We start from the raw sequence: 22391 nt of genomic DNA on the forward strand, positions 1-22391 counted from the left end.
TGCTCTTGACTACCTAGAGACTTTTCTTATTTCCAGGTTTGGAACAGATCTCTGTGCCACAGAAACAGAACTGGTGGCTCATAATATGAAGCAATAATAAATTATTGTATGTAAGCTGATCCAGCAGGAAATTCTCTAGGGAAGCAGCAGTGAGAAAAAGAAGCATGTCACCAGTGTCACCCTCATGAAAAAAGGCCATATGTGTATTTTTGAAAGCAGATTTTGTTTCAATGTTTTTGTACATTAGTACCACAGTCATCACTGAACTGCCTTACAAAGTGCTGCAAGCAAAAGTGCTAGAAAAGACCTCCAGAAGCCTGAAAAAAGGCAAAATGGCTGTGGAAAAGCACAGAATAAAGGACCGCAGGAAAGAGAGTCTAACTTCCAGTATCACATACTTTTAAGCATGTTTCTTTGAATCATTAACTCAGAGTAAAAAAATCAAACACATAAACCAGTAAGGAACTATTTAAACAAAATATTTTTTCTTATAACAAGAAACAAGAAGAATGAGAGAGCTCACTGTTTCCATAGTAATACATATGTATATACAAACAACAAAATAATAAGAGCATTACTTTCAATAATTTAAACTAACTGTCTGACCTCAATCTGTTGACTTGTTAAAATACAAAAAATTTAGTTTTCTGTATCTATTTCTACTCAGGAATATACATTTCAGTACACATACTTATTTAATGTAGTCTCCAAGGCTAGCTGCTTTATAATGCAATCTGCTTCAATGCCCTAACAGAGAAATTATTTACTGGCGTGCAAGAAGGTACAGCTTTTTTCTTCAGTAATGGTTGTACAACCTCTTCCTCTTGTCTGTGGCAAGTAAAACGGGTTGTGCATTCACATGGACTTAATAAGCCTGCCTAAAGCCTGCATGCGTTTTTGGACACACACTGTGAACTCATCTGCAGTATCCACCAATAGCTGTACACGTGCACATTTATTGTGCCACGTATGCAAAGGACAAGATTTAAATAAAATCTTTACCCCAGAAAAGAACAACTGTCTTGGGTTACAATAAAGGATGTGACCAAAAGTATCTATTCCATCACCATCTGTTGAGAGTGGGGGCAGTGATCCTTATCTCCATGGGAGATATTCTGCTGATGGGTCATCCATTGAAACCAGGCGGGGCATTGTTCTTTATCTTTTCACAACCCATCCTTCCCCCAGCCAGTCATTTTCTGCTAATGGCCCATTGAGTCCCACTGTGTGACTGATAAAATTACTGCATTCCATTGGGAGTTGCTCCAGCCAGGGGGACAAGCCAAGCATTTCTTACCAAGATAAAAACTGAGATTTGAAACATCAGGGCAGCCTTTTTTTTCCACTGGATTCCAGAGGAAAACCAGACCTTTCCACATCATCACTAGACCTTTGGAGGGAAACTGCACCTTCTGCAGGAACACTGCTCCAACTGAATCACAGCTGTCACTGCAATAGGACTGCAACCACCATTTAATGGGACTGCTACCAACACCCTGCCCGACTCAGTCAGTGTTTTGGGTTTGTTCTTTGTAATATTGTATTTCTATTTTAGCTTTCCTAGTAAGAAACGGTTATTCCTAATTCCCATATCTTTTGCCTGAGAGCTCCTTAATTTCAAAATTGTAATATTTCAGAGGGAGGGGGTTTACATTTTCCATTTCAAAAAGAGTCTTCTGCCTTTCTTAGCAGACACCTGTCCTCCAAACCAGGACAACAAGTTATGAAACAAAGATTGAACTTGAATAAGCATTGAACCAGATCTTGAAATTTTAAAGAAAAAGCAAAAAATGAAGCTTCAACTCCTATTTTTGAAGACTGCGTTGGAGTGAATCACAGTCCTTGATGTACAGAGAAGCTATTGGTTTTCAATAGCTTGTAGGACTATTACAGTCTACTGATTTACAGGTAAGCCCAAGAAAAGAGGAACTGTTTGATACGGCTATTAAACAAGTCCTCTGGCTCAAAAATTCCTTTGCTGAACTAATTATTAAATGTACCAGTGCTTCCTGCAAAGCTGCATCTTGGTTACCAAAGCTTCACTGCATTCCCTGCTGAAATTCTGGCAGCTGGCATCCTAGAAAAGGCTGAAAGAGAACCTGAGCATTGTTGTAAAGGTACCATGCAACAAGTCATTTCATACAGAGAAATTTAGGAGCTGAGCTATTAAAAAATCAAAATTAGAAAAGGAAGTTTATCCCAGATTAAATTCCTTTTAAAAAGAAATACTGAACACACTAGGTGAGCTTAGCACAGGCTGACTTCAAACCAAGGACATGTACATCAAAACCAAGGATAGCGCTCCGCCCAAAGTATTGTATTTCTTACAAAGCAAACACCAACTGCAGTGACCAAAGGCCCAGCAGCTGCTCCTCTGTGGATTCATCAGCAGGAGGCTTGTTGGAGATGCTCTGGATCACATTCTCTGCCCAACTGACAAGGTAGGTGCATGCAGCCACTCGGAAGCCAAGCGCAACTTAGGAGAGAAGCACGCATGACACAGGCAAATGCTCAGTAGCAGCTGAGCCCCACAAAGCTGCTGGGAGAGTGTTTTTCCATCATTTGACATGGTATGAGTTCTGTGGCCAACATCCAAGCTGAAGAAGAGAAGTGCTCCCACATCAAATGACAACCAGGACCCCAGATGCTCTAAGGTTTTAAGAAAGGGCTGTGCATGGTGAATGCAGATTCAAAAGCTCAGCTTGCCTACACAACATCCAGACAGCATCCACATTCACTTGGCAGAAACAAAGAATATTAAAAACACATTTTGTCAGGAATATCACAGATATGACAAACACTCTCACTGTGTTTCATACAGACTTACAAAGCAAAACTGACACAAAGTCAACTGCAAATAATTGACCAACATGATCAAGTGTGGCTCTGATTCACTCAAACAAGACAAAGAGGGAGCTGATCATGCAAATTTAAACCTATCATGGCCAGAACTAACAACTTCTTCTAAAGAAACTAAGGCATTACAAAAGCTGTCTCTTTTCTGTTGCCAAGAGATATTTTTTGCTGTTACCACCATGCTTGCAGCACTGCCATGGTTCCCAAAACCAACATTAATAATACCTGCAATATTTACCCTCATTTAGAGAGAAGGAACACCAAACCTTCCCTTAGGCACTGAGACCAGTGTAAGCACACAGGAAAAATAGACAAAATCAGAATCTCTAGGGAATCAAGAAAAAATACATATTTAATGGATGAAGGAAAAAAATAATTTCTATTGGGGTAAAAAGAAATGTATGGATCATAACTACTTGGTGTTAATAATAATGGAAGAAAGGTAGAGAACAACTTGACGAGAAGGGTAAAGAAGAAAGGAATTATTGCAGGGATCAATTCATGCTATCTGCTGCTTATCAAAAACATTTTTGGGTTTAATGCTCAAAAGAAATTATGAAAGAGACATTTACCCAAATGCTCATGAACTTCCTCATACTGTTACATCAGTGCTCCCATCTGCTCTTGTCTTTCAAATGTACTACTTGCTGATTTTAAACACCCTTTTTGCACATGCCACTTCTCAATTAAGAAGGAGCACCAGGAGAAGTAGGTTGGGGCTGTGGCCCCTCCACTCACCTCTCCACACACCTGTTCACCATCCCCTCCCCAGAAATAGGAATCAGCAGCCACCTGCTGCCCCCGGGGGATTTCACTCTAAATATGACAAATGAGGATAAAGAAGGATCATAAGTGGAAGACAGGAAAGATATGTCAGAGAATGAGGAAATCAAGTCAGTGACAGTTGCCATACCTGCATCTCAGTGAAAAATCCTTCAAACCTAGCAACAATTGGACCAGGGTCTGGGATGGAGGACAGTGTCTTGGCTGATCCATGCCTATGTAAGGTCTGAGAACTCAGAGCAGCAAACCACGTAGTGTGTACCTGTATGGATGCTGCAGGCAGCTTTAGAAACACAAGGCTCTCACATGGAGAAAAAAAAATCAAACTAAATCAATGCAGCATGCATGAAATAATAAAAGATTAATACAATAAATAAAAGGGATGAGCAGTTGCGCTTAAGATGTAGGGTAAGAGACCAGCATTGCACGCTGCAGTACCTCTGTTAAAGCTGCCTTAAAACTGCCAAGCTATGAGGTCAGACACACCCAGAACAAAAACAACGTGCTGCTGGGACTCAAGACAGCCTGTGCAGTGCAGTGGGACACCAAGGGTACATGACAGTGGCAGCTACTTGTTGAGTAGATCTGAAGAGCAGGGTACAAACCCAAAAGATGAAAAAAAACGTCAGTGATCAAGATGAAAGGCTTGTCAACACAGAAGAAAAAAAATCAGGATGAAAAGCAGCCATTTGGGAGAGATGATAAAAATAACGTATTTCTAGAAAGCTTAAAAAGATTTTATTTCTTTGGAACAGGCAAACTCAAGCAGGTAAGGTGGAGGGACTAAAAAGGCGTGGGAAAAAGACTCCAGCATTCTTAAAATGTTATGATGTTTGTTTAATGCTCTGCATTGTTCATTAAACAATAACCAAATAGATCATTCCACTAAGCCTGAATTGCAAAATCTGGCAAAGCTAGACTCAAACATGGATATTGTGTTTCTTGTCTAAGAAAACTTTTACACTGTGTTCAATACACCATTTTTCATGAGAGGAGTTAAAAAAGCAATAACAATAATCTAATCCATGGTAGTGAAGACCAAGATAAATAAGAGAGTTCCTGTCGGTTTTCAGGAACACCTCTGGTAATTGAAAATACTTTATGAACTAAAAGAAAGGAAGCTGCTCTGATACTAACTATTGCAAAAAAGCTTCTTATAATTCAGATTTTTACATAGAGAATCACAGAATCATAGAGACATTCAGGTTGTAAAGACCTCTAAAGTCATTGAGTCCAACCACTAACCTAGCACTTCCAATTCCACCTCTAAAAATGTTATACTTTCCAAAAAACTGACCATTGAAAACAAATTTCTCCACACCAAAAATACCTTTTAAATTACCACAGGCATATAGAGTCCAAGGTGTTCATAATGTGACCCTCAATTTTGTTATGCAAGTGTATTAATGTCATTTACAGTGAAGAGTTTCACTGAATTAAAAAATCACTCACCACTAGTAGGCACCTGAGTCTTTCATTGCCAGTTGAGGCATTTAAATTGTGCTAAACTCTACACAGGGGAAATATTTAACACAAAAATAATCTGTTTTTAAGGTCCTTAATGTAATATTTTGAAGAGCAAATGACATTTTTTGGTCTACAGTTGGAGAGTAATAATTTACTTCTGATCAATCACCCATCCATTGCCCTCTCTGTAGAGAAGCCATCATGCCCAACTCATGTCTGGTGACACTTATCAGCAGAAGACAGAATTCTGAAATAAACAAAACTTATTTCAATATGACAGTGAAGACTTCACCTACATATTGTGTTCCAATTCATGGAGATCACTGTCAAAAAACCAAAAGGAATTGCAGTCTGATACCCTTAACAGCAACTCCCCTGTTTTACTGACTTTTGATTTAAGGGCTTTTCAAAATGCCTTAATACCACACTGCGGCTGTTAACGCTAATATTTCTCCTTAAAGCAACGCTTCTCTGCTGCAATAAAATCGCCAACTTCTTAAGCAGTGGATAGCAGTACTCGAAATGGAAACATCTGGTGTCACTTACGGACACATATTAAAAGAACAGATACTAGATTTCCCTGGAAAAATCAATGGTTGCCCTTCTTCATGGGTAGAGCGCATTGCTCATGCGGGCACACAGGGATGCTGCGGCTGGGATGAAGCGAAGCCTCGGGGGTGGCCGTGCGGGGCACACCGTGCTCCCCGAGAGCCCGAGGCTGGGGAACCTCTGCGGTACCTGAGCAGAAGCTGTTGCTGCTGACAGTCCTGCCGGAGCCCGCGGAGGAACTGGGCGGGTTGAATTCCCGGCTTTCCTCTTCCGAAAAGGGCGATTCGGAAGCGGGAGACACCTTCTGCTGCGGCCGAAGGACCAAGCGGGGGATGCGGCTGCGGGACACCTCCCTTTCCAGCTGCGTCCTCTGCTCCTGCTCGGGAAGGGACACCCCGTCAGGAACCTCTCGGATGTGCCCTCCTCCTTCCATCATCGAGGCAGGGGCAGGCAAATCCCGGCCCCTCCGCCCCCCCAGGGCGGGGGCAGGACGCGATTTGCCTGCCCCTGCTTCTCCTCGCTCCCGTCCGTGCCCGGCTGCTCACCTTGCTGCTCTCCCGCAGAGGCCCCATCGCTCCTCAGTCACGGCGCAGCCGGGAGCGGGCACCTGGCATGGGCGACAGGGATGCGCTCAGCGGGCTGCGCTGCCGCTGCGGCTCTGGTTCGAGTTCTAGCTGTGGCTCTGGTGCTAGTTCTGGCTGTGGCTCTGATTCTAGTTCTGGCTGTAGCTCTGGTGCTAGTTCTGGCTGTGGCTGTGGCTCTGGCTCCGGCTGTGGCTCTGTCTTTCACTGTGTCTCTGGCTGTGTCTCTGGTTCTGGCTCCGGCTCTGCTCCGGCTCTGGCTGTCGCTGCGGCGCTGGGGGTGGCGTTGCCCGGCCCGGCCCCGCTGCCGCTCCCCGCCCCGACACGTGGTGCCGCCGCAGCGCCCGCGCCGCCCGCCCCCGGATCGGGGCTCGGGGCTCGGGGCTCCTGGCTGCGGGCTCGGGCAGGTGCGGGGCTCGGGGCTCGGGGCTCGGGGCTCCGGGCTCCTGGCTGCGGGCTCGGGCAGGTGCGGGGATGGGGCTGGGGCGCGGCCCCTGGGCACCGCTGCCGGCAGCAGCCCCGTCCGAGCGCGCTGGCTGTGACAGGCGGAAAGGAACGCGGGCGGAGGGCAGGTGCGATGGATGTACAGCCACACGCTTAGCAAAATGCACCGTCACGTTTGTCTGGTTCTTAGTCATAGAATCACAGACTGTTAAGCGTTTGGGGGCGACCTTAAACATTCTCTAGTCCTAACCTCCCCGGCCACGGGCAGGGACACTTCCCACTAGACCAGGTTGCTCAAGCCCTTATCCAGCTGGTCTTGAGCACTGTCACTACTGGAGCATCCACAACCTCCCTGGCAACCTGTCCAAGTGTCTCACCACCCTCACAGTAACGAATTTCTTCCTAATGTAAAGAATTCCTTCCTATTATTTTTCAGTAACATGAGTTTATGGGACATGTAGAGAGACAATAACTTACTTGATTCTGACATAAAACCATACTCGATAGTATATTTAGTAGTAGTATTTTCTCTCTTACCATTCATTGTGGTAATTGTCGTTGACCCTCCTATTGATTAATGCACACGTGGTAACCTTGTTCATCTGCTCCCCAGAGAGGATCTACTTAAAAAAACAACCATTAGCAGGACTACAATCTGGGGTTTAAGCATATGCACGCTATGGGTAAAAAGGACTGCTATTCCACAAAAAGGATGATGAAATTTTCTGTATGAAACTCATTTGAGGTTCCACATAAATGTCTGCTTATAGGACTTCATGAGCTTGCAGAAGTTGTGCTTTCAGCAATCATATTTTTGGGCAAAGATTCCCTTTGCATTTATGTATGCTGTCCTGGTTTCAGCTGGGATATAGTTAATTTTCCCATGACACCTATTAAAGGCCCCAACTTCTGTTGGGAACTTCTGTTTGCTATTAGACTGTGAATATTAAGTACTGTCTCAAAAATAATCAAGAGCAAATGTGCCTTTAATGTGTAGTTCAGAGAGCACAGCATCAGTAACAGGAAAGGTGATGCATTCATCTAGACCTCAAAGAGGAAAGAGGACACTGGTGAGTGCTGACACACTGATTGTTGTGTATCCAGAGTCATAATTACTAATTTATTAACCTGGCATCAGAATTAGATCCATTACTTATGTAGAGCTCCAAGCTATGCTCTGCCAAAAAGATGATACCATCCTTCCTTGGCAGTGACAAGACATCTATAATTCAGAGACATGAGATAGTTACAGCTGAAAAAAACCCTAAAATTCCTGTAATAAAAATTCTGTGCTTTTAAAATATTTTCTAAGCACTGGCATCTACCTTCCTGCCAGAAAAGATCAGGAAGAATTCTGGACTTTTCCCTACTGCTCGTAAGACTGTTTCCATGGAAAATTGCAAATCACATATTTTAATCACACAAATTTGCTCTTCCGTTCAGTAGAGATCAGGGCATTTGAGACCGTGGGCTTCTCCTGCAAGCCACCCTTGGCACGTGTGGGGTGGAAATTTCCCACGTACATTTGCAAAGCTGTTGTACCAGTAGTAAGAATAAGAAGAAGCTGTGCAGCAGCACTGCCATTGCCATAGTAACTCAGCTCCAGAGCTGCTGCTGCTGATTCAATTGTCAGAGCCTCTTTTATCTTTTTCCATTTCAAGCTCAAAATTTTGCCTTGCTAAGAAACAAGATATGAGAAGTGAAATCTTCAGGCTGCCTCAGGATTCATAATGGGATGTGATTCCCTTTGATCTTCTCTCCTCTTGGCATAGAGATTAATAGCCTTATCATAAATCATAAAACAATCATTAACTTTCAAGCAAACATTTTTTCTCCTTACAGTCCTGTGTATCTTAAAATATTGAGGAATTAAGTTGCTTTTCAGTAATTGATGAATTAATTAACTTTTAAGTCACTTATTGAAATTTTTTTACTTTGCACTACCTAATCATCAGTACTGGGGGGAACATATTTTATATGATCTTGTGATATCACTCTTATTCCTCTCTTATGTCTTTTACAAACCAGCAGAATCTCTGCACTACCTATAAAACTAATTTTATAACCAGAGTGTAACTGAAGAAATCTGTGTTTGCTGGAAAGAAAAAATGTTATGCATTCATAAGGGCCTCAGAAAACCTACAGAACACAGTGTCTTCTTAGCCTTCCCTTGCTTTACTCCCTCCCGAAAAATAACAGCTCTCTGGGAGGCTGCAGAGGGCTGCAGATTCAGCAGAAGCTCCTGGACTGCAGGAGCTGCCAGGGAAAGCTGGGCGCTGCGCCAGGCCCTGGGGTCAGACCTTATGCTTTCCTGAGTGGGGAACAAGGTATATGAAGCAGTTTTTATTCCAGGCTTTGCTACCAAGTTCTTCATTCTGGTAGAGCGTTCTGCCAGAAGAAAGTTGTGGGGGAGAGATGTGGTGAAATACAGAGGATCACAGAATACATTTTGCTGCTGCCTCTGAATTTTCTCAGTGGGAGGGGGAATGGGATTCCAATTCAGCAGAGTTTTGCTGGCCAGCAGTTAGCTGTGGCCATCAGCACAGTCACAAGAAACTCATTGCATTGACACTTCCACATCTGAACTGCTGAGAGAAAACCTTCACTTGATGCTTTTGCAAAGCTTTCTCTGAAATTTTTCTAGATTTATTTGTTCCATCTGATGGTACCTTGTTTTGAGACATCCACAAATGCTGTTTTCCAGTTTGCTTTCTTGCAGTGCAGTAGTTTTGTTCATGAGCTGCCAGAATAGCAGCAGGAAAGCAAAAGTCTCAATATCACAATTAAGTACCCAAATACCTCAGTTCAGAACTGGGCACTTCAGAAGACTAAGCAAAAACCATAACATACTCAAGAGAGAACCGCCTAGAGCTCAGCAGAATGTACAAGAGCACCTTTGCACCATTCCACACAAGTGGTTTATTCATGCTGCCAGCAGAGACCAAGTTTCAACTGCTAGCTTCTCTGTGGTATAGCCTTTAATGGTTCTTTCTGTTTCCATGAATTTTCCTTTTCTGTGTAGTAGCTCAGCTTCAGCAAGAAGGCTTAAACTTCTCACTTTTGTTTTGACCAGTTCTTCAGAATGGAAACAACAGGACTTGTAGAAAGTCAGAGACAGTAGTCAGCCCAGGTGTCAAAAGGAGTGGATTGTGTGTGTGTGTGTGTGTGTGTGTGTATAATAATTAAAATAATTAAAAGGCTGAACAAGGATTCCTGCCTTATGTGAATTCTTACTCAACAGTCACCTCACACACCTTTGCTATTTTTATGTCATCATTTGGTAGTTGCATATAGTACTTGCAAAATTTGTCTTTGTGGAGAAGTGAATGCTTCCACAGTCAGATTATCACCCAAAGAGTGCTGGTGCAAAACCAGGCTGGCTCATTGCTCAGTCCAGGACTGTTTCAAATTTTTATAATACTGAAAGTATTTGTGAATATTTGGGATGGAAACCAAAGACACTTTTTGTGATCTTACGTTCATTAGGGCTAGGTGGCTTTCACACAAAGTTATTTTGGATTGGGGAGTTCTGGTGCCTAAATCTCTCTAGATTCAATTTCATGGGTCTGAGTTTTTCTTTTATGTTTTGGCACTGGGCTTTCACAGGTTGACAAAGTACAGGCAATACCTGTACTGGCCATAGGCCGTGTTTTGGTTTTGAATTACATCACCCTGTGAGGTCAATGATGAATGAGGCAGAGGGCAGAGCTGGGCCCTGTAATCCCAAGACTATATGATTTCATTAATGCAGGCACATAGCTGATAATGCTTCTGTTGGTGACTTAGAAAACATCTGTACTTTGCCAGCTGAGACAAGTTTGCTTATCAAATGTGTCGATCCTGTTTTTCTATTCAGATGGGTTTTATAATATCAGCAGATCTCACTCAAGCACTTCACAAATGCTAAAAAACACCAGCTGGAGCTAACCATTTTGATAGCAATATTTTACATTAGAAGTCAGCAGAGAATTACCTGGAAAAATTCTCTCATCTTTCAGAAACACTAGAAAAATGAGAGAAAGATGAGAAGACTATGAATATCATTATAAGACAGAGAAAACAGAAAAAGGAAAGGATTGCTTCATGTTGGTCTTGGGCAAAATAATAGAATAATTAATTTGGGACTCTGACAACACAAATCATAGGTTAAAAATATAAGTAATAGGTATCAGGACATCTTTATAAGAAAGCATATCCTATAAGGAAGGCTCATTGGAGTGAATAGTAACATTTTAAAACTTACAGACAAATTCAAAGAAAATACATCTGGGACAAATAATAAAGCTCTGCCAACAGAAGGGGAAACTGTTTTGGAAAGCAAATTTGAGAAAAATACTTTTAGCCCTTGGTAGCCAATATGATAATATGAGTTCTTTGACTGTGGTAAGAGAACTAATTCAGAAGTGGAAAATTTAGCTGAAATAGGGGAGGGATCTTGCCTGTGTACAAAGTGTAAGACGTCTGCTGGAACAGTGTGTTCGGTGCTATTGGGAAAGAGTTCAAGGGAAGTACTACTTTCTGCAAGACATTTATTTAATCTGACTTCTGATAAGAGTCGTGTGATCTGTTTGTGCTAGACAGATCTCTGTCAGTACTACTCAGTGAAATGCAACCCAGAAAGCAACCTAAAGCACTGTGCACTCTCAGATGTTTGTGAAGCAGCCTATATATGTAGAAAGGACTCGAGCTGACTTCAGGCATCTGAAGTTACTGTGTGAAATTATGAGCTATAGAGAAGCAGAGTCATGGCAAGCAGGCACACCTGTGCCTGTGCCCACACTGGAGGTAGAGGTGCAAGGAAGGATCTGTGGCCAGCAGCTGCCTGGATTTTAACTTCTCTCCCCAGGGGTCCCAGAGCTCTGCCAAAACTCATGACTCAGCTCTGCCTCCAAACAATTTGGTAAATAAATGAAATTTGGGTTAAAGTGCAGATTTGATCTGCTTTCAAAATAGTGTAAACCCATTAAAATATATATCTAGAAATTGTTACCACTACTTATTGTAACAGGCACTCCAATCAAAGTCTGTTAGTTTGTAGATATGTGGTCTAACTGACACACAAATATTCTGTGTTTTAGACTTCAGCCGTGCCTGAGCTGTAATAATAAAATCTGGTATTGCTATATGGGCCTAATTTTTCATAAAATGGTTGTACATTGCAGGACACGTATTTTGATAATCTCTGAGAAGATTACTGCATGGTCCAGTGTAAAAGATTAGGAGTGGACTTGTTATGATTCCTAAAATCCAACCACCTAAGCTCAATAATGGTATGCTACTGCAACATATGGATTTTTAATATAATGTAAATTCTATACAGCTTGGGATGCAGCTGTGATGAGGTCCTGAAAAAGATGATGGTGTACAGCTATTTCTGATAAATGAGTCCAAGTATAATCTTCAACCTTAATTAGTTTAGGTTTTGGTATGATATTTCTGAAACCTGAATACTCAGGGGAAAGAGATTGGTCAGAGACAGACACACACAATGTCTCTTACCTTGTTTCGAAAGCTTTTCTGCTTTGGGGCGAGTGTTCACTTTTATCTCGGCTTAGTGGTATCAGCCAAGCATTATTTAAGCTGAAGGATACAGACATGGTGGATCTGAGAGACATTTTTTGTATTAAGTCAGAATAAGTAAGAAAGTAAGTAAGTAGTGATGGTATTCAGCAGTTAATTATTTCTGAGTGCTGCATCTCCTGGGGTTATCAAGGAAATTATTTTAGTACCTTGCTTTATTTTTCTCAGTACCTTATGTGTGAAATTATGATATAAAGACAGGCTTATAGTATATAGCCCTTGCATCACAGAGTGGACAGAAAAAGCATTTGATTGGGAATCTGAAGTGCAACTTGGATATTTTTAGTTCTATCTGGAAACAAGGGTCATTTGTGAAAGGATTTTCATGACCCCAAAACAGGTGTCTGAGAATCGTCTGCTCATTCAACTTGCAGACCTAACAGGATTTCTATGTTCTGATGAGCAAAACATTTATTTCTGATCTACTTTTATTCTGTTCTTAGCATGCAGGTGGAGAAGAGTCTGACTTGGAATTCTCTTCACTGTAGGAAAGGAAAAGGATGCATATGTGTATATCAGAAAATCTCCCACGAATTGAAGCACACTCTTGCAGAGCTCTTAAGGTGAGCTCAAAATTAGTTGAAGACATTTAATATGTTTAAGAGTATGAACTCTCACTGACCTGGTGTCTAACATGGTTCTTAAGAGCTCTCTCCTTTGAATCATAGTGACGCCTTGCCAATTACCACATGCTTCTGCCAAAATGTAATGATTGGAACCAGAACAATTTTCATCAGTTTATAAAAACACTCACCCAGGAGCGAAAGGACAATGAGATACCATGGTGGTGTAGGAGATGGCATCTAGAATATACCCACAGGCTCCTCTGTATGAGCCAGAAAGCACTGCCCCAGCTGTAGCCAAGTGAGATGTGATACAGGGGGTGACAAGCAGTTCTAAGTCCTTGGGAGGCAAACACAAGGCGATGGGGAAAGGGTGTCAAGGGTGCACATGTAATCTGAGACACTGCTGGTCAAATAATAATGTGATTTTCCATGCTCCATAAATGAAGATGAATCCATTTCAATTGCAACTGAAGTAAGAAAACCAGCATGAGCTGTACGTACAGTAATTTCACGATTATAAGTCACATCTGATTATAAGCCGCACCTCCGGGTGTCAGAAACTGTCTTGGGTTACAATATAGAGTGTGATAAACAGAGTGTGATATCACCATCTGTTGAGGGTGGGGACAGTGATCTTTATCTCAATGGCAGATATTCTGCTAATGGGCCATCCATTGAAACCGTGCAGGGCATTGTTCTTTATCTTTTCACAACCCATCCTTCCTCCAGCGAGTCATTTTCTGCTAATGGCCCATTGAGTCCCACTGTGTGACTGATAAAATTACTGCATCCCATTGGAAGTTGCTTCAGCCAGGGGCAAGAGCCCAACATTTCTTACCAAGATAAAAACAGAGGTTTTGGGACACTAAGGTAGCCCCTTTCTCCACTGGACTCCAGAGGAAAACCGGATTTCTCCACATCACCACTGGACCTCCGGAGGGAAACTGCACCTTCTACAGGAGCACTGCTCCAACTGAATCACATCTGTCACTGCAGGAGGATGCAGCCACCATTTAATGGGACTGCTACCAACACCCTGCCTGATGGGGTGTCAGGCTGTACTCCGACTTTGTCAGGGTTTGGGGTTTGTTCCTTTGTAGTACTGCATTTCTATCTTAATTTCCCTAGAAAAGAAATGTTATTTCTAATTCCCATATCTTTGCCTGAAAGACTCTTGGTTTCCAAATTATAATAATTTGGAGCGGGGGGGTTTGCATTCTCTATTTCAAAGAGAAGTTCCTGCCTTTCTCAGCAGACACCTGTCCTCCAAACTAAAACAGCAACTTTTCGTTCTTTGTTCATATATAAGCCGCACCTGATTATAAGCTGCACTTCGGGTTCGGACCAGAATTTTAGTCAAAATGGTGTGGCTTATAATCGTGAAATTACTGTAATTGTCAATGTCAGTAGCTGTCCAGCTTCAGGAAGAGCAGAAACTGTATTAGCAGAACATTGTAATTTGAGCTCAGGATAACTAAATTGAATTTAACCGTATTTCAAAGGTAGCAGCAGAAGAATGGTCAAAACAGAAGCTTTTTATCTTTGTCCTTTTAAATGGCAGAAATATGAACATACTTTCCCCCCCTCACCACCACCAAGTAGACTTTAAAAACTAAGAATCTTGCAAAGTCTTTTATCCTACTCTTCTTATTAAGCACTCTATTAGTCCTTCTGGGGTTGCTTTATTATTAAGATTTGGGATATGCATGAATTTTTCAGTCCTGAGGTTCAGTATTGAACACATAGGAATTTATATATGTGTATTCATCTGTAAACTAGTTGATGAAAACTTGAATAGCTCAGAAGAGGAACCAGAAATATGGTTATTTATTCAACTGATGTTATAGTGTTTATATTTTGGTCTTATTCTTAGAGCCTGGTATTGTTTCTATCAACTTCATAGTATTGATAGCATAAACCAGTCACTGTCCTCCTCCTGCCCTTGTTGTTTCTGTCTTTACTGGCATTCTTGGCTAGACACTCACCCAGCAGTGCTGTCCACATAGGCACTCTGAGGTTTGGGGGTTGAATTGTGAACAGGGATGAGGCCTTTTAATCTATTTTTTCAGTATCTATTTCAATGTAATCTTGAACAGGGACCTGAAATACTACTTCATATAAACAATAGATGGTAATATTAATAGAAGTAAATGGTTAAGCTTAATGACTTCAACATCAGAAAATTATTGGGATGCCGGTGGAGCTACAAATTCTTAAATAGTCAAATGGAATGATTACTAAATGGATTGAAAATCACTGGTGTGAGGGTTTAGGAGCAGTGTGTTTGTAGTTCACAAACTACACTAACCTGTGTATGGTTCCTGACAGGTAATTTGTGCTTGATAACAACTGCCCACACAACATGTGAATAAGGTATGTTGTTACCATCCACTCATTCCCTTTCAATACAATAAGTGTGCCATATGGGGCAATGCCAAACTTTTTTTTTTTTTTTTTTAAATCTAGGCATCTACTTTAGACAATGGCAATGTCACATTTTGCACACCTGTCAGTAAATAATGGTGAGACTGCTTTGATTCAAAGCCTTGTGAAGTTTCTGAAAACATTGAATACATGAAGGGCATAAATAAGAGTGCCTCACTTTAAAAAGAAGATGTATGTTTGTAGGGCTGCTGAAGATTTTTAATGTTTATAAATGTCAAGAAGAAGAAATGAGAATTTTAATCTTAATTTTTCATCTGTTTTGATAGTTTTATTTATGCTCTAAGTTTGTGATTTTATTTAACTTTTCTCTGAAAGAAGACAAGATAAACATGAAAATATTTCCTTGCGATAATGAATTGTTGACCATGTCAAATATATTGTCGATTTATAGTGTGGTTATCTAGGTGACAACTGAATGCAGTTTGAGACGTGAGTTATGGCTAGCAGTGCAAGACTACAGCAGCCCCCGTTCCCTATTTCTTGAGACTCAGCTGTGTTTTGCAGCCAGTGCCCTTCTCTTGGACCATCCCTTTGGCTGCAGCCAGCATGGAGGCAGAGCTCCTGCTGAGAGATGTGTTGGCTCTCTCTGTGTTGTTCCAAACTGATGGAGGCACCCAGCCAGGGATCCCCAGCTGCACGTCTGACACCCATCCTTCGGCTCAATTTAATTGCTAATTGCAACAAATCCTCCTGGAATTCGAGTGCAGGGGCATCTGTGTAAGGGTAGGGACAGGAAGGAATCCTGTAGGAGCTGATTCCATATCTCATTCCCCCTGGGAGCTGCCCTGGGTGCAGTGCCACCTGGCACCAAAACAGTGTTGCAGCACAAAACAGTGTTGGGCAAGCTTTAGTTCTGGACAGATAAGGGATTGAGCTCAAATATTTCCAAAACATGATTCAAACCCAGAGTCCCTGAATACTCATAATTACCAGCACAGCTGAAAGGTTATGTTCTGCCCTGTAGTTCCTACCAAAAGGCCTAAGCTTTGAAATCACCTACTGAGGAGTTGCTGTAGGTACTAAGAGGAGCTTGAATTAATACAGTTGCTGCACATTCACTGGGGATAGGAAGATTCAAAATCCTTGTTAGTAAAAACATACGTTATTAAAAATCACCTATTCTACACATCAGTTTTCCTGTTTTCCTTGTACTTTGCTCTCTTAATCTAGATGTCAAGTGGTCAGTGGGCCTTTCATATTATGTGGGGGTAGCCAATGCGGATTCAGACTTCCAAAAGCATTAATTTTTCCTTTAAAAAGTGTATCGAATGTATGTGAGTATTGTAAATGGTAGATTCAATTTATTATTTCATACACCTCTTATTTTTTCTTGTAATTTTCATTTTAATATAGATGTTTTGTAAGACGTTATGGGAGACTATCATGACTGTTTGCTGTGAGTTTAAGCAGTCAAGAGCATCCACTCAATCTGCTCAAAGCATTACTCTTGAGTTTTCATGGAAGGCAGATTTAACCCACATCAATGCACAATGCCACAAATGCAGGACTTTGATGCAAGGAGGACTGCCATTCTGATCATGGCAGGTCTGCAGGGTCCTCCCTCAGATCAGTACTGAAACTGCAGTAGGATAACTTAGAATCTTCATAAACAATATTTAAATAACACCTAGTGTTACTTTTTATGGTATCAGTAGAGTTAAAAGAAACACACTTTGAGCCTGGATTCAAGAGGGAACTTGTGACAAAATGAAATATAGCCTGCTGAAACCTACTGTAAGCAAATACCACAAGCTGTGCCAAGCAATTATGTTAGTTTCACATTAAGAGGAATACCAAATAGAAAGAGAGGTCTTGCATATTCATGTCACCACTGTTTTTAAGTGGTACACCCATGCATAAGGCTAGCAATCATCTGGGAAAAAGGCCATTAAACCATAAACTGTTTATACAAATATCCAGTACAGAAATGAGTTTTAAAGACTTGTTTTTTAATAAGGAAGAAATGAATTCGAATATCAGAACTGCTTTCTAATACTATTTAGGGATATTAGAAACATTGTTATTTAAGAATTTAATTTTCATTACAGTTTAATTACAGGTTGGCTCCTCTGATCCTATTTCACGATTATAAGCTGCACCATTTTGACTAAAATTTTGGTCCGAACCCGAAGTGCAGCTTATAATCAGGTGCGGCTTATATATATGGACAAAGAATGAAAATTTGCTGTTTTAGTTTGGAGGACAGGTGTCTGCTGAGAAAGGCAGGAACTTCTCTTTGAAATGGAGAATGTAAACCCCCTCCCTCCGAATTATTGTAATTTTGAAATCAAGGGGCTTTCAGGCAAAGATATGGGAATTAGAAATAACATTTCTTTTCTAGGGAAATTAAGATAGAAATGCAGTACTACAAAGGAACAAACCCCAAACCCTGACAAAGTCGGAGTACAGCCTGACACCCCATCAGGCAGGGTGTTGGTAGCAGTCCCATTAAATGGTGGCTGCATCCTTCTGCAGTGACAGATGTGATTCAGTTGGAGCAGTGCTCCTGTAGAAGGTGCAGTTTCCCTCCAAAGGTCCAGTGGTGATGTGGAGAAATCCGGTTTTCCTCTGGAGTCCAGTGGAGAAAGGGGCTCCCTTTGTGTCCCCCAACCTCTGTTTTTATCTTGGTAAGAAATGTTGGGCTCTTCCCCGTGGCTGGAGCAACTTCCAATGGGATGCAGTAATTTTATCAGTCACACAGTGGGACTCAATGGGCCATTAGCAGAAAATGACTGGCTGGAGGAAGGATGGGTTGTGAAAAGATAAAGAACAATGCCCTGCGTGGTTTCAATGGATGACCCATTAGCAGAATATCTGCCGTTGAGATAAGGATCACTGCCCCTACCCTCAATAGATGGTGATAGAAGAGATACCATTTATCACACTCTGCATTGTAACCTGCGGCTTATAATCAGGTGGGGCTTTTGTATGGACAAAGAATGAAAAGTTGCCGACACCCGGAAGTGCGGCTTATACTCAGTGAGGCTTATAATCGTGAAATTACTGTACATACAGACTATTTTTTTCTTTCACTTGTGAGAAGTTATGGTGGAACATCTGCTCTTTGCAACAAAGCAGCAATTAGGGGATTAGTGGTCAGTTCATGCCTGGTACATGACAACTTTTGAGTTTATAAATGGATTTAGGTGGACGCCACTGAAGTGGTGAGGTTATATCTATTTAAAACATCAGGTGAGGGGCTCATGCCAAACCCAACAACTTGTGGTATACTCTTCCCAAAGATGCCAAGTTTTGTATGCTTTTGATTGGTGTGGGATCTCATGCTCCTGCCTCAGGGACGTGATGCAATTTCTGATCAGATGCTTTTGCAAGCAGTCTGTATCTGTGGCCTGAGCTTGAGAAACCAAAGAAACTCCCTTCTCCACTGCAACAGGGCTTCGTAATGAGGAGGCATTTTATCTTTAGAGGTTGCCAGAACACAACAATTTTGATTTCAGAGCTGAGTTCAGTATGTTTTTTTAAAGAATCCCTTGTTTTTACCAACTGAGAATCTTCACAAATAGGTTTAGCAATGCTTCAACAGAAATACAGGTACTTCTTGGTTTTATATCAATGTTTTTCAAAGGTTTGTATATTGGTTTATTTGTTGCCCCAAATATGTATTGGAAGGCACCTTTTCCTTGGACCTCACAAATTTTCCTTTTCACAGTCTATCATGCATCAAAATCATCTATATATAAGTAATCTGCACAGTCTAATCTCACCAAAATTACTGTATTTGGCTTTATTTTTTGTGTCATTCAGCAAATCATTCAGCACATTTTCAGGGTTCCTTAATTCATCTTCTCCCAAGTACTGTACAATTTCTCCTTCCATCTTCTGTCTACTTCAATATGTAAGAAATATTAGTTCAGAAGTCTGAAGTTTGTTTTAATCTAAGAACATTTCACGATTTCAGAAGTTAGTAGATTTTTGTGCATTGTAAGGTGGAAACATTCACTGACAGGCCCTCTTTCAATGACAGGCAACTAATAACATCAGCAGAGGTGGTGTTAATTTTTTTCCTCTTCAATTAGAATCTCATGTAGAAATAGGTAGAGTAATTACATCTCTTACTGGTTTGTATAGTAATTGTCACAAATGCTGTTCATGCTCCTAATTTTTTCACAGTTCTTAGATGATAGAATGACTTTTCTAATTTTTTTAATGATCACTTACATCTGATTTTATTGAAGACATTGTGGGTTTTCTCCAGCCTCTTGTTAGAAGCCACTATTCAGTTCCAAAAAGGACTAGAAAATAATATGAACAGTATGAAGTCATACTTGGAATTGTTCCCACTCAGAAAATGCTTTTAGATCAAGAGTGCAACCTCTTTCAATATTTAAAATAATGGCAATACTAAATAAACCTGAATTCTGTCCTATGGAGTGAAGAAGTTAAATGGTAATTAGTAAGTTTGAGTAATTAGGAAGTTTGCGTGGAAGTTGGTTTAGTGTTTCAAATAACAGATTTTTTTTTTATCATTGTCCTGCAGGTTCCAGATCTTGGCAAGTATAATTGTCTGTGTAATAATTATAAATGCATTTGAAATGTTCTAAGTGGTAAAATGGCATCTTATTCTGTTGTTTCTTATGGGAGTGTTGGAGCAGCATGGGACAAGCCTTGATTTTGCAGAGGCAATGGTGTGCATGTGCATCCCCCAGGCTGTGTAAAGCTCAGGCATGTGCTTATCTGGTGACGCTCAGATCTTTTGTTGCTGAATGTAACAAATCAAGTTCCTTCCTATCATCATTATGTATGTGGTTTGGTTTCCTGCTCTGTTGAAGATACCAAATAATAAATATATTCTCTAGATGGTACTAGAAATTATTCTAGAAGTAAGAATTTCAACTGTACCTGTATTGATTGTGGTAGATAAATTTCTAACTTGCTCTTAGAAGTCTCCAGCAGTGGTTTCTGTAATCTGCCCAACTACATTTCTCTTCCACTCTTAGTTATCTATACTTGGTGTTTAAACTTTCTGTGCTAAAGTCATTACTTCTTGTCCTGTACTCCACAGCCATGAAGACAGACTGCACTGTTTTCAGCAACTTTTTATGCACATGAATATTTCCCCCTGCTTATCTCAGTTCTTCCTTATTCTGTTCAGCGCATGATTCTTTCATTAATTTTCATTTATTCTGTTTAAAACAATCACCTTATTATACTCAGATGATATAACTTGTTAGGATGATTATAAATTCTAGCCATTCTTCAAAGCTCTGACAGTCCCATTCAGCTTGGAGTTGTCGGCACATTAACAATATAGTCCTTATTTCATTGTGCAGGCCACTAATGGAGCTGTTTGCCAGACCCAGGATGGATCCCTGAGGACCCTACTGAAATACATGTTGCCATTTTTACAATGAAGCATTGATAACTGTCCTCGTGGTATTATTTTGCAACTGGTTTCACATCTAGTAAAAGATAGTTCCACCTCTATCACATGTCCCTAGTGTGCTTTGAGAATGCACTGTCAGTACAGTGTCACAAGTCCTAAAATCAAAATCTATGACTTCAGCTGTTTCTCTCTTACCCACATGCCTGTGACCCTGTCACAAAGGAATTTATATTGGCTTGACATAATTTATTCTTAACTAATCCATGCTGACTCTTAGTCATCTCCTTCTCCGCTGTATGCTTACAGATAATTTGTAGAAAAAATGCTCATTTTGGTTCAGACTGGGAGGGGGGAGGATTGAGATGAGACAGTCATCATGGGTGGCTGTCGGCTGAATGTCCATGGATGGTACCAGAATAAAACCCACCTCTTCAGACTCCTCACCCTAGATGCCCTCCAGACTGCAGCAGGGATCCTGGCTGCCTGGCAGTCAGTAACAGGTTGTGTCTGTGCCAGCCAGCCCTGGTGCCAGGGACTGGTTCCTGGCACATTCATTTGACTCCTTGGGATGCAGCCTCATTCTTCTTAACCTCTTGCATCCCTTTTCTAAACTGAAATCTAGCACAGTTCTCACCAGTGGTAAGCACTTGATTGGCAAGTGATCTTTTTAGTGAAATGAAACTTGGCAGCATGATTTGTTCATACTCACTGAATGGCAGACTAACAGTTCAACTTTTTCCCTCATGATTGAAGTCCTCCAAATGTCCATTGCATCACTTTTTTTTCCCCTTGTATGAGAGCAATAATTTAGTCTTGAAGTTAAAATCTGTTATCTGATAGCCCTTTTAGAGTGAATTTTATTGAAGTGTTGGCTCAACTGCCTATTTTCACTAAAATGTGACAGCTTAATAGCTATATTAATATCACTACATTTTAAAATGACATCTGGTGGTTTTTTTCCAGAAAGTGAACATATCAAAGATGAGAACAAATAACAAAAACCTTTATATATTGCATGCATTATGTATAATATAATAAATGTTTTTATCTAGGAATAAACTTTATATAAGTGCTTTTTAAAAATAAAATAATAATCAAAATCAATTTAATGAAGTTATTTAATTAGCCCACACCTCTAGCACAGAACGAATGAGACAGTCCCTGGATGTTGCTGGCACATTCCTGGATGCTCCTGCAAGCAATTTGCAGCACTGCCAGGCAGGGCATTCTGGGGGAAGGATGGCTAGAAAAAGGTGCCTTAGGAAGGTTGTAGTTGTTGTTCCATTCCCAGAGCTGTAGACTAAAGAAGCAGCCTTGCTGTCCTTTTTCCTCTCTTTTGTGATTGAACCAATGATTTATAGCCTTTGCCTCCAGTTAGCAGCTTGTGCTGCCATCTTGATACAGAACAGGTGACCCAAGTTTCTTCATTTGAAAAGTCACACACATTTTAAAGCATGCAAGGATAATTTCAAAAGCAAAATCAAACCAAAACAAAAGAAAGAGTCAGGTGGACTTCAGAAAACAGTTTTCCATAAGCGATAGAGTAAATTATTAATTCCAGAGAAAGTCATAATGCAGTTAGCATTAACAATATGGCAAAGAATTATCTCATTTGCTTTCATGGATATCACACAAAGGTGTTTCTGCTATTAAGGCTGGAGGGCACATGACTGCAAATGTGGAAGCCTCTGCAAATAAAGTGTGGGAGAAGGAAGCTCATAGACTATGCTTGTCATAAATAGTTATTAGCCTGGATCTTTTGTCTGCCTGAATATA

The 22391-nt window shown here is 40.9% G+C and overlaps 1 protein-coding gene across 1 annotated transcript in view; it reads right to left on the reverse strand.

The window, feature by feature from the left end:
* Positions 1-6537, reverse strand: part of SYBU (syntabulin) — a 40719-nt gene extending 34182 nt beyond the window's left edge. Inside the window, exons 1-2 of the mRNA XM_033054029.1 lie at positions 6201-6537; positions 5845-6031 (exon numbers count right to left, since the gene is read on the reverse strand). Coding sequence (XP_032909920.1) covers positions 5845-6031; positions 6201-6227 — 214 coding nt within the window. The 5' untranslated portion in view covers positions 6228-6537. The remainder of the gene's footprint in view (positions 1-5844; positions 6032-6200) is intronic.
* Between the last annotated feature and the right edge of the window lie 15854 nt (positions 6538-22391).

This window comes from Catharus ustulatus, chromosome 1 (genome assembly GCF_009819885.2).
Source record: "Catharus ustulatus isolate bCatUst1 chromosome 1, bCatUst1.pri.v2, whole genome shotgun sequence".
In the NCBI taxonomy this organism is placed as follows: domain Eukaryota; kingdom Metazoa; phylum Chordata; class Aves; order Passeriformes; family Turdidae; genus Catharus; species Catharus ustulatus.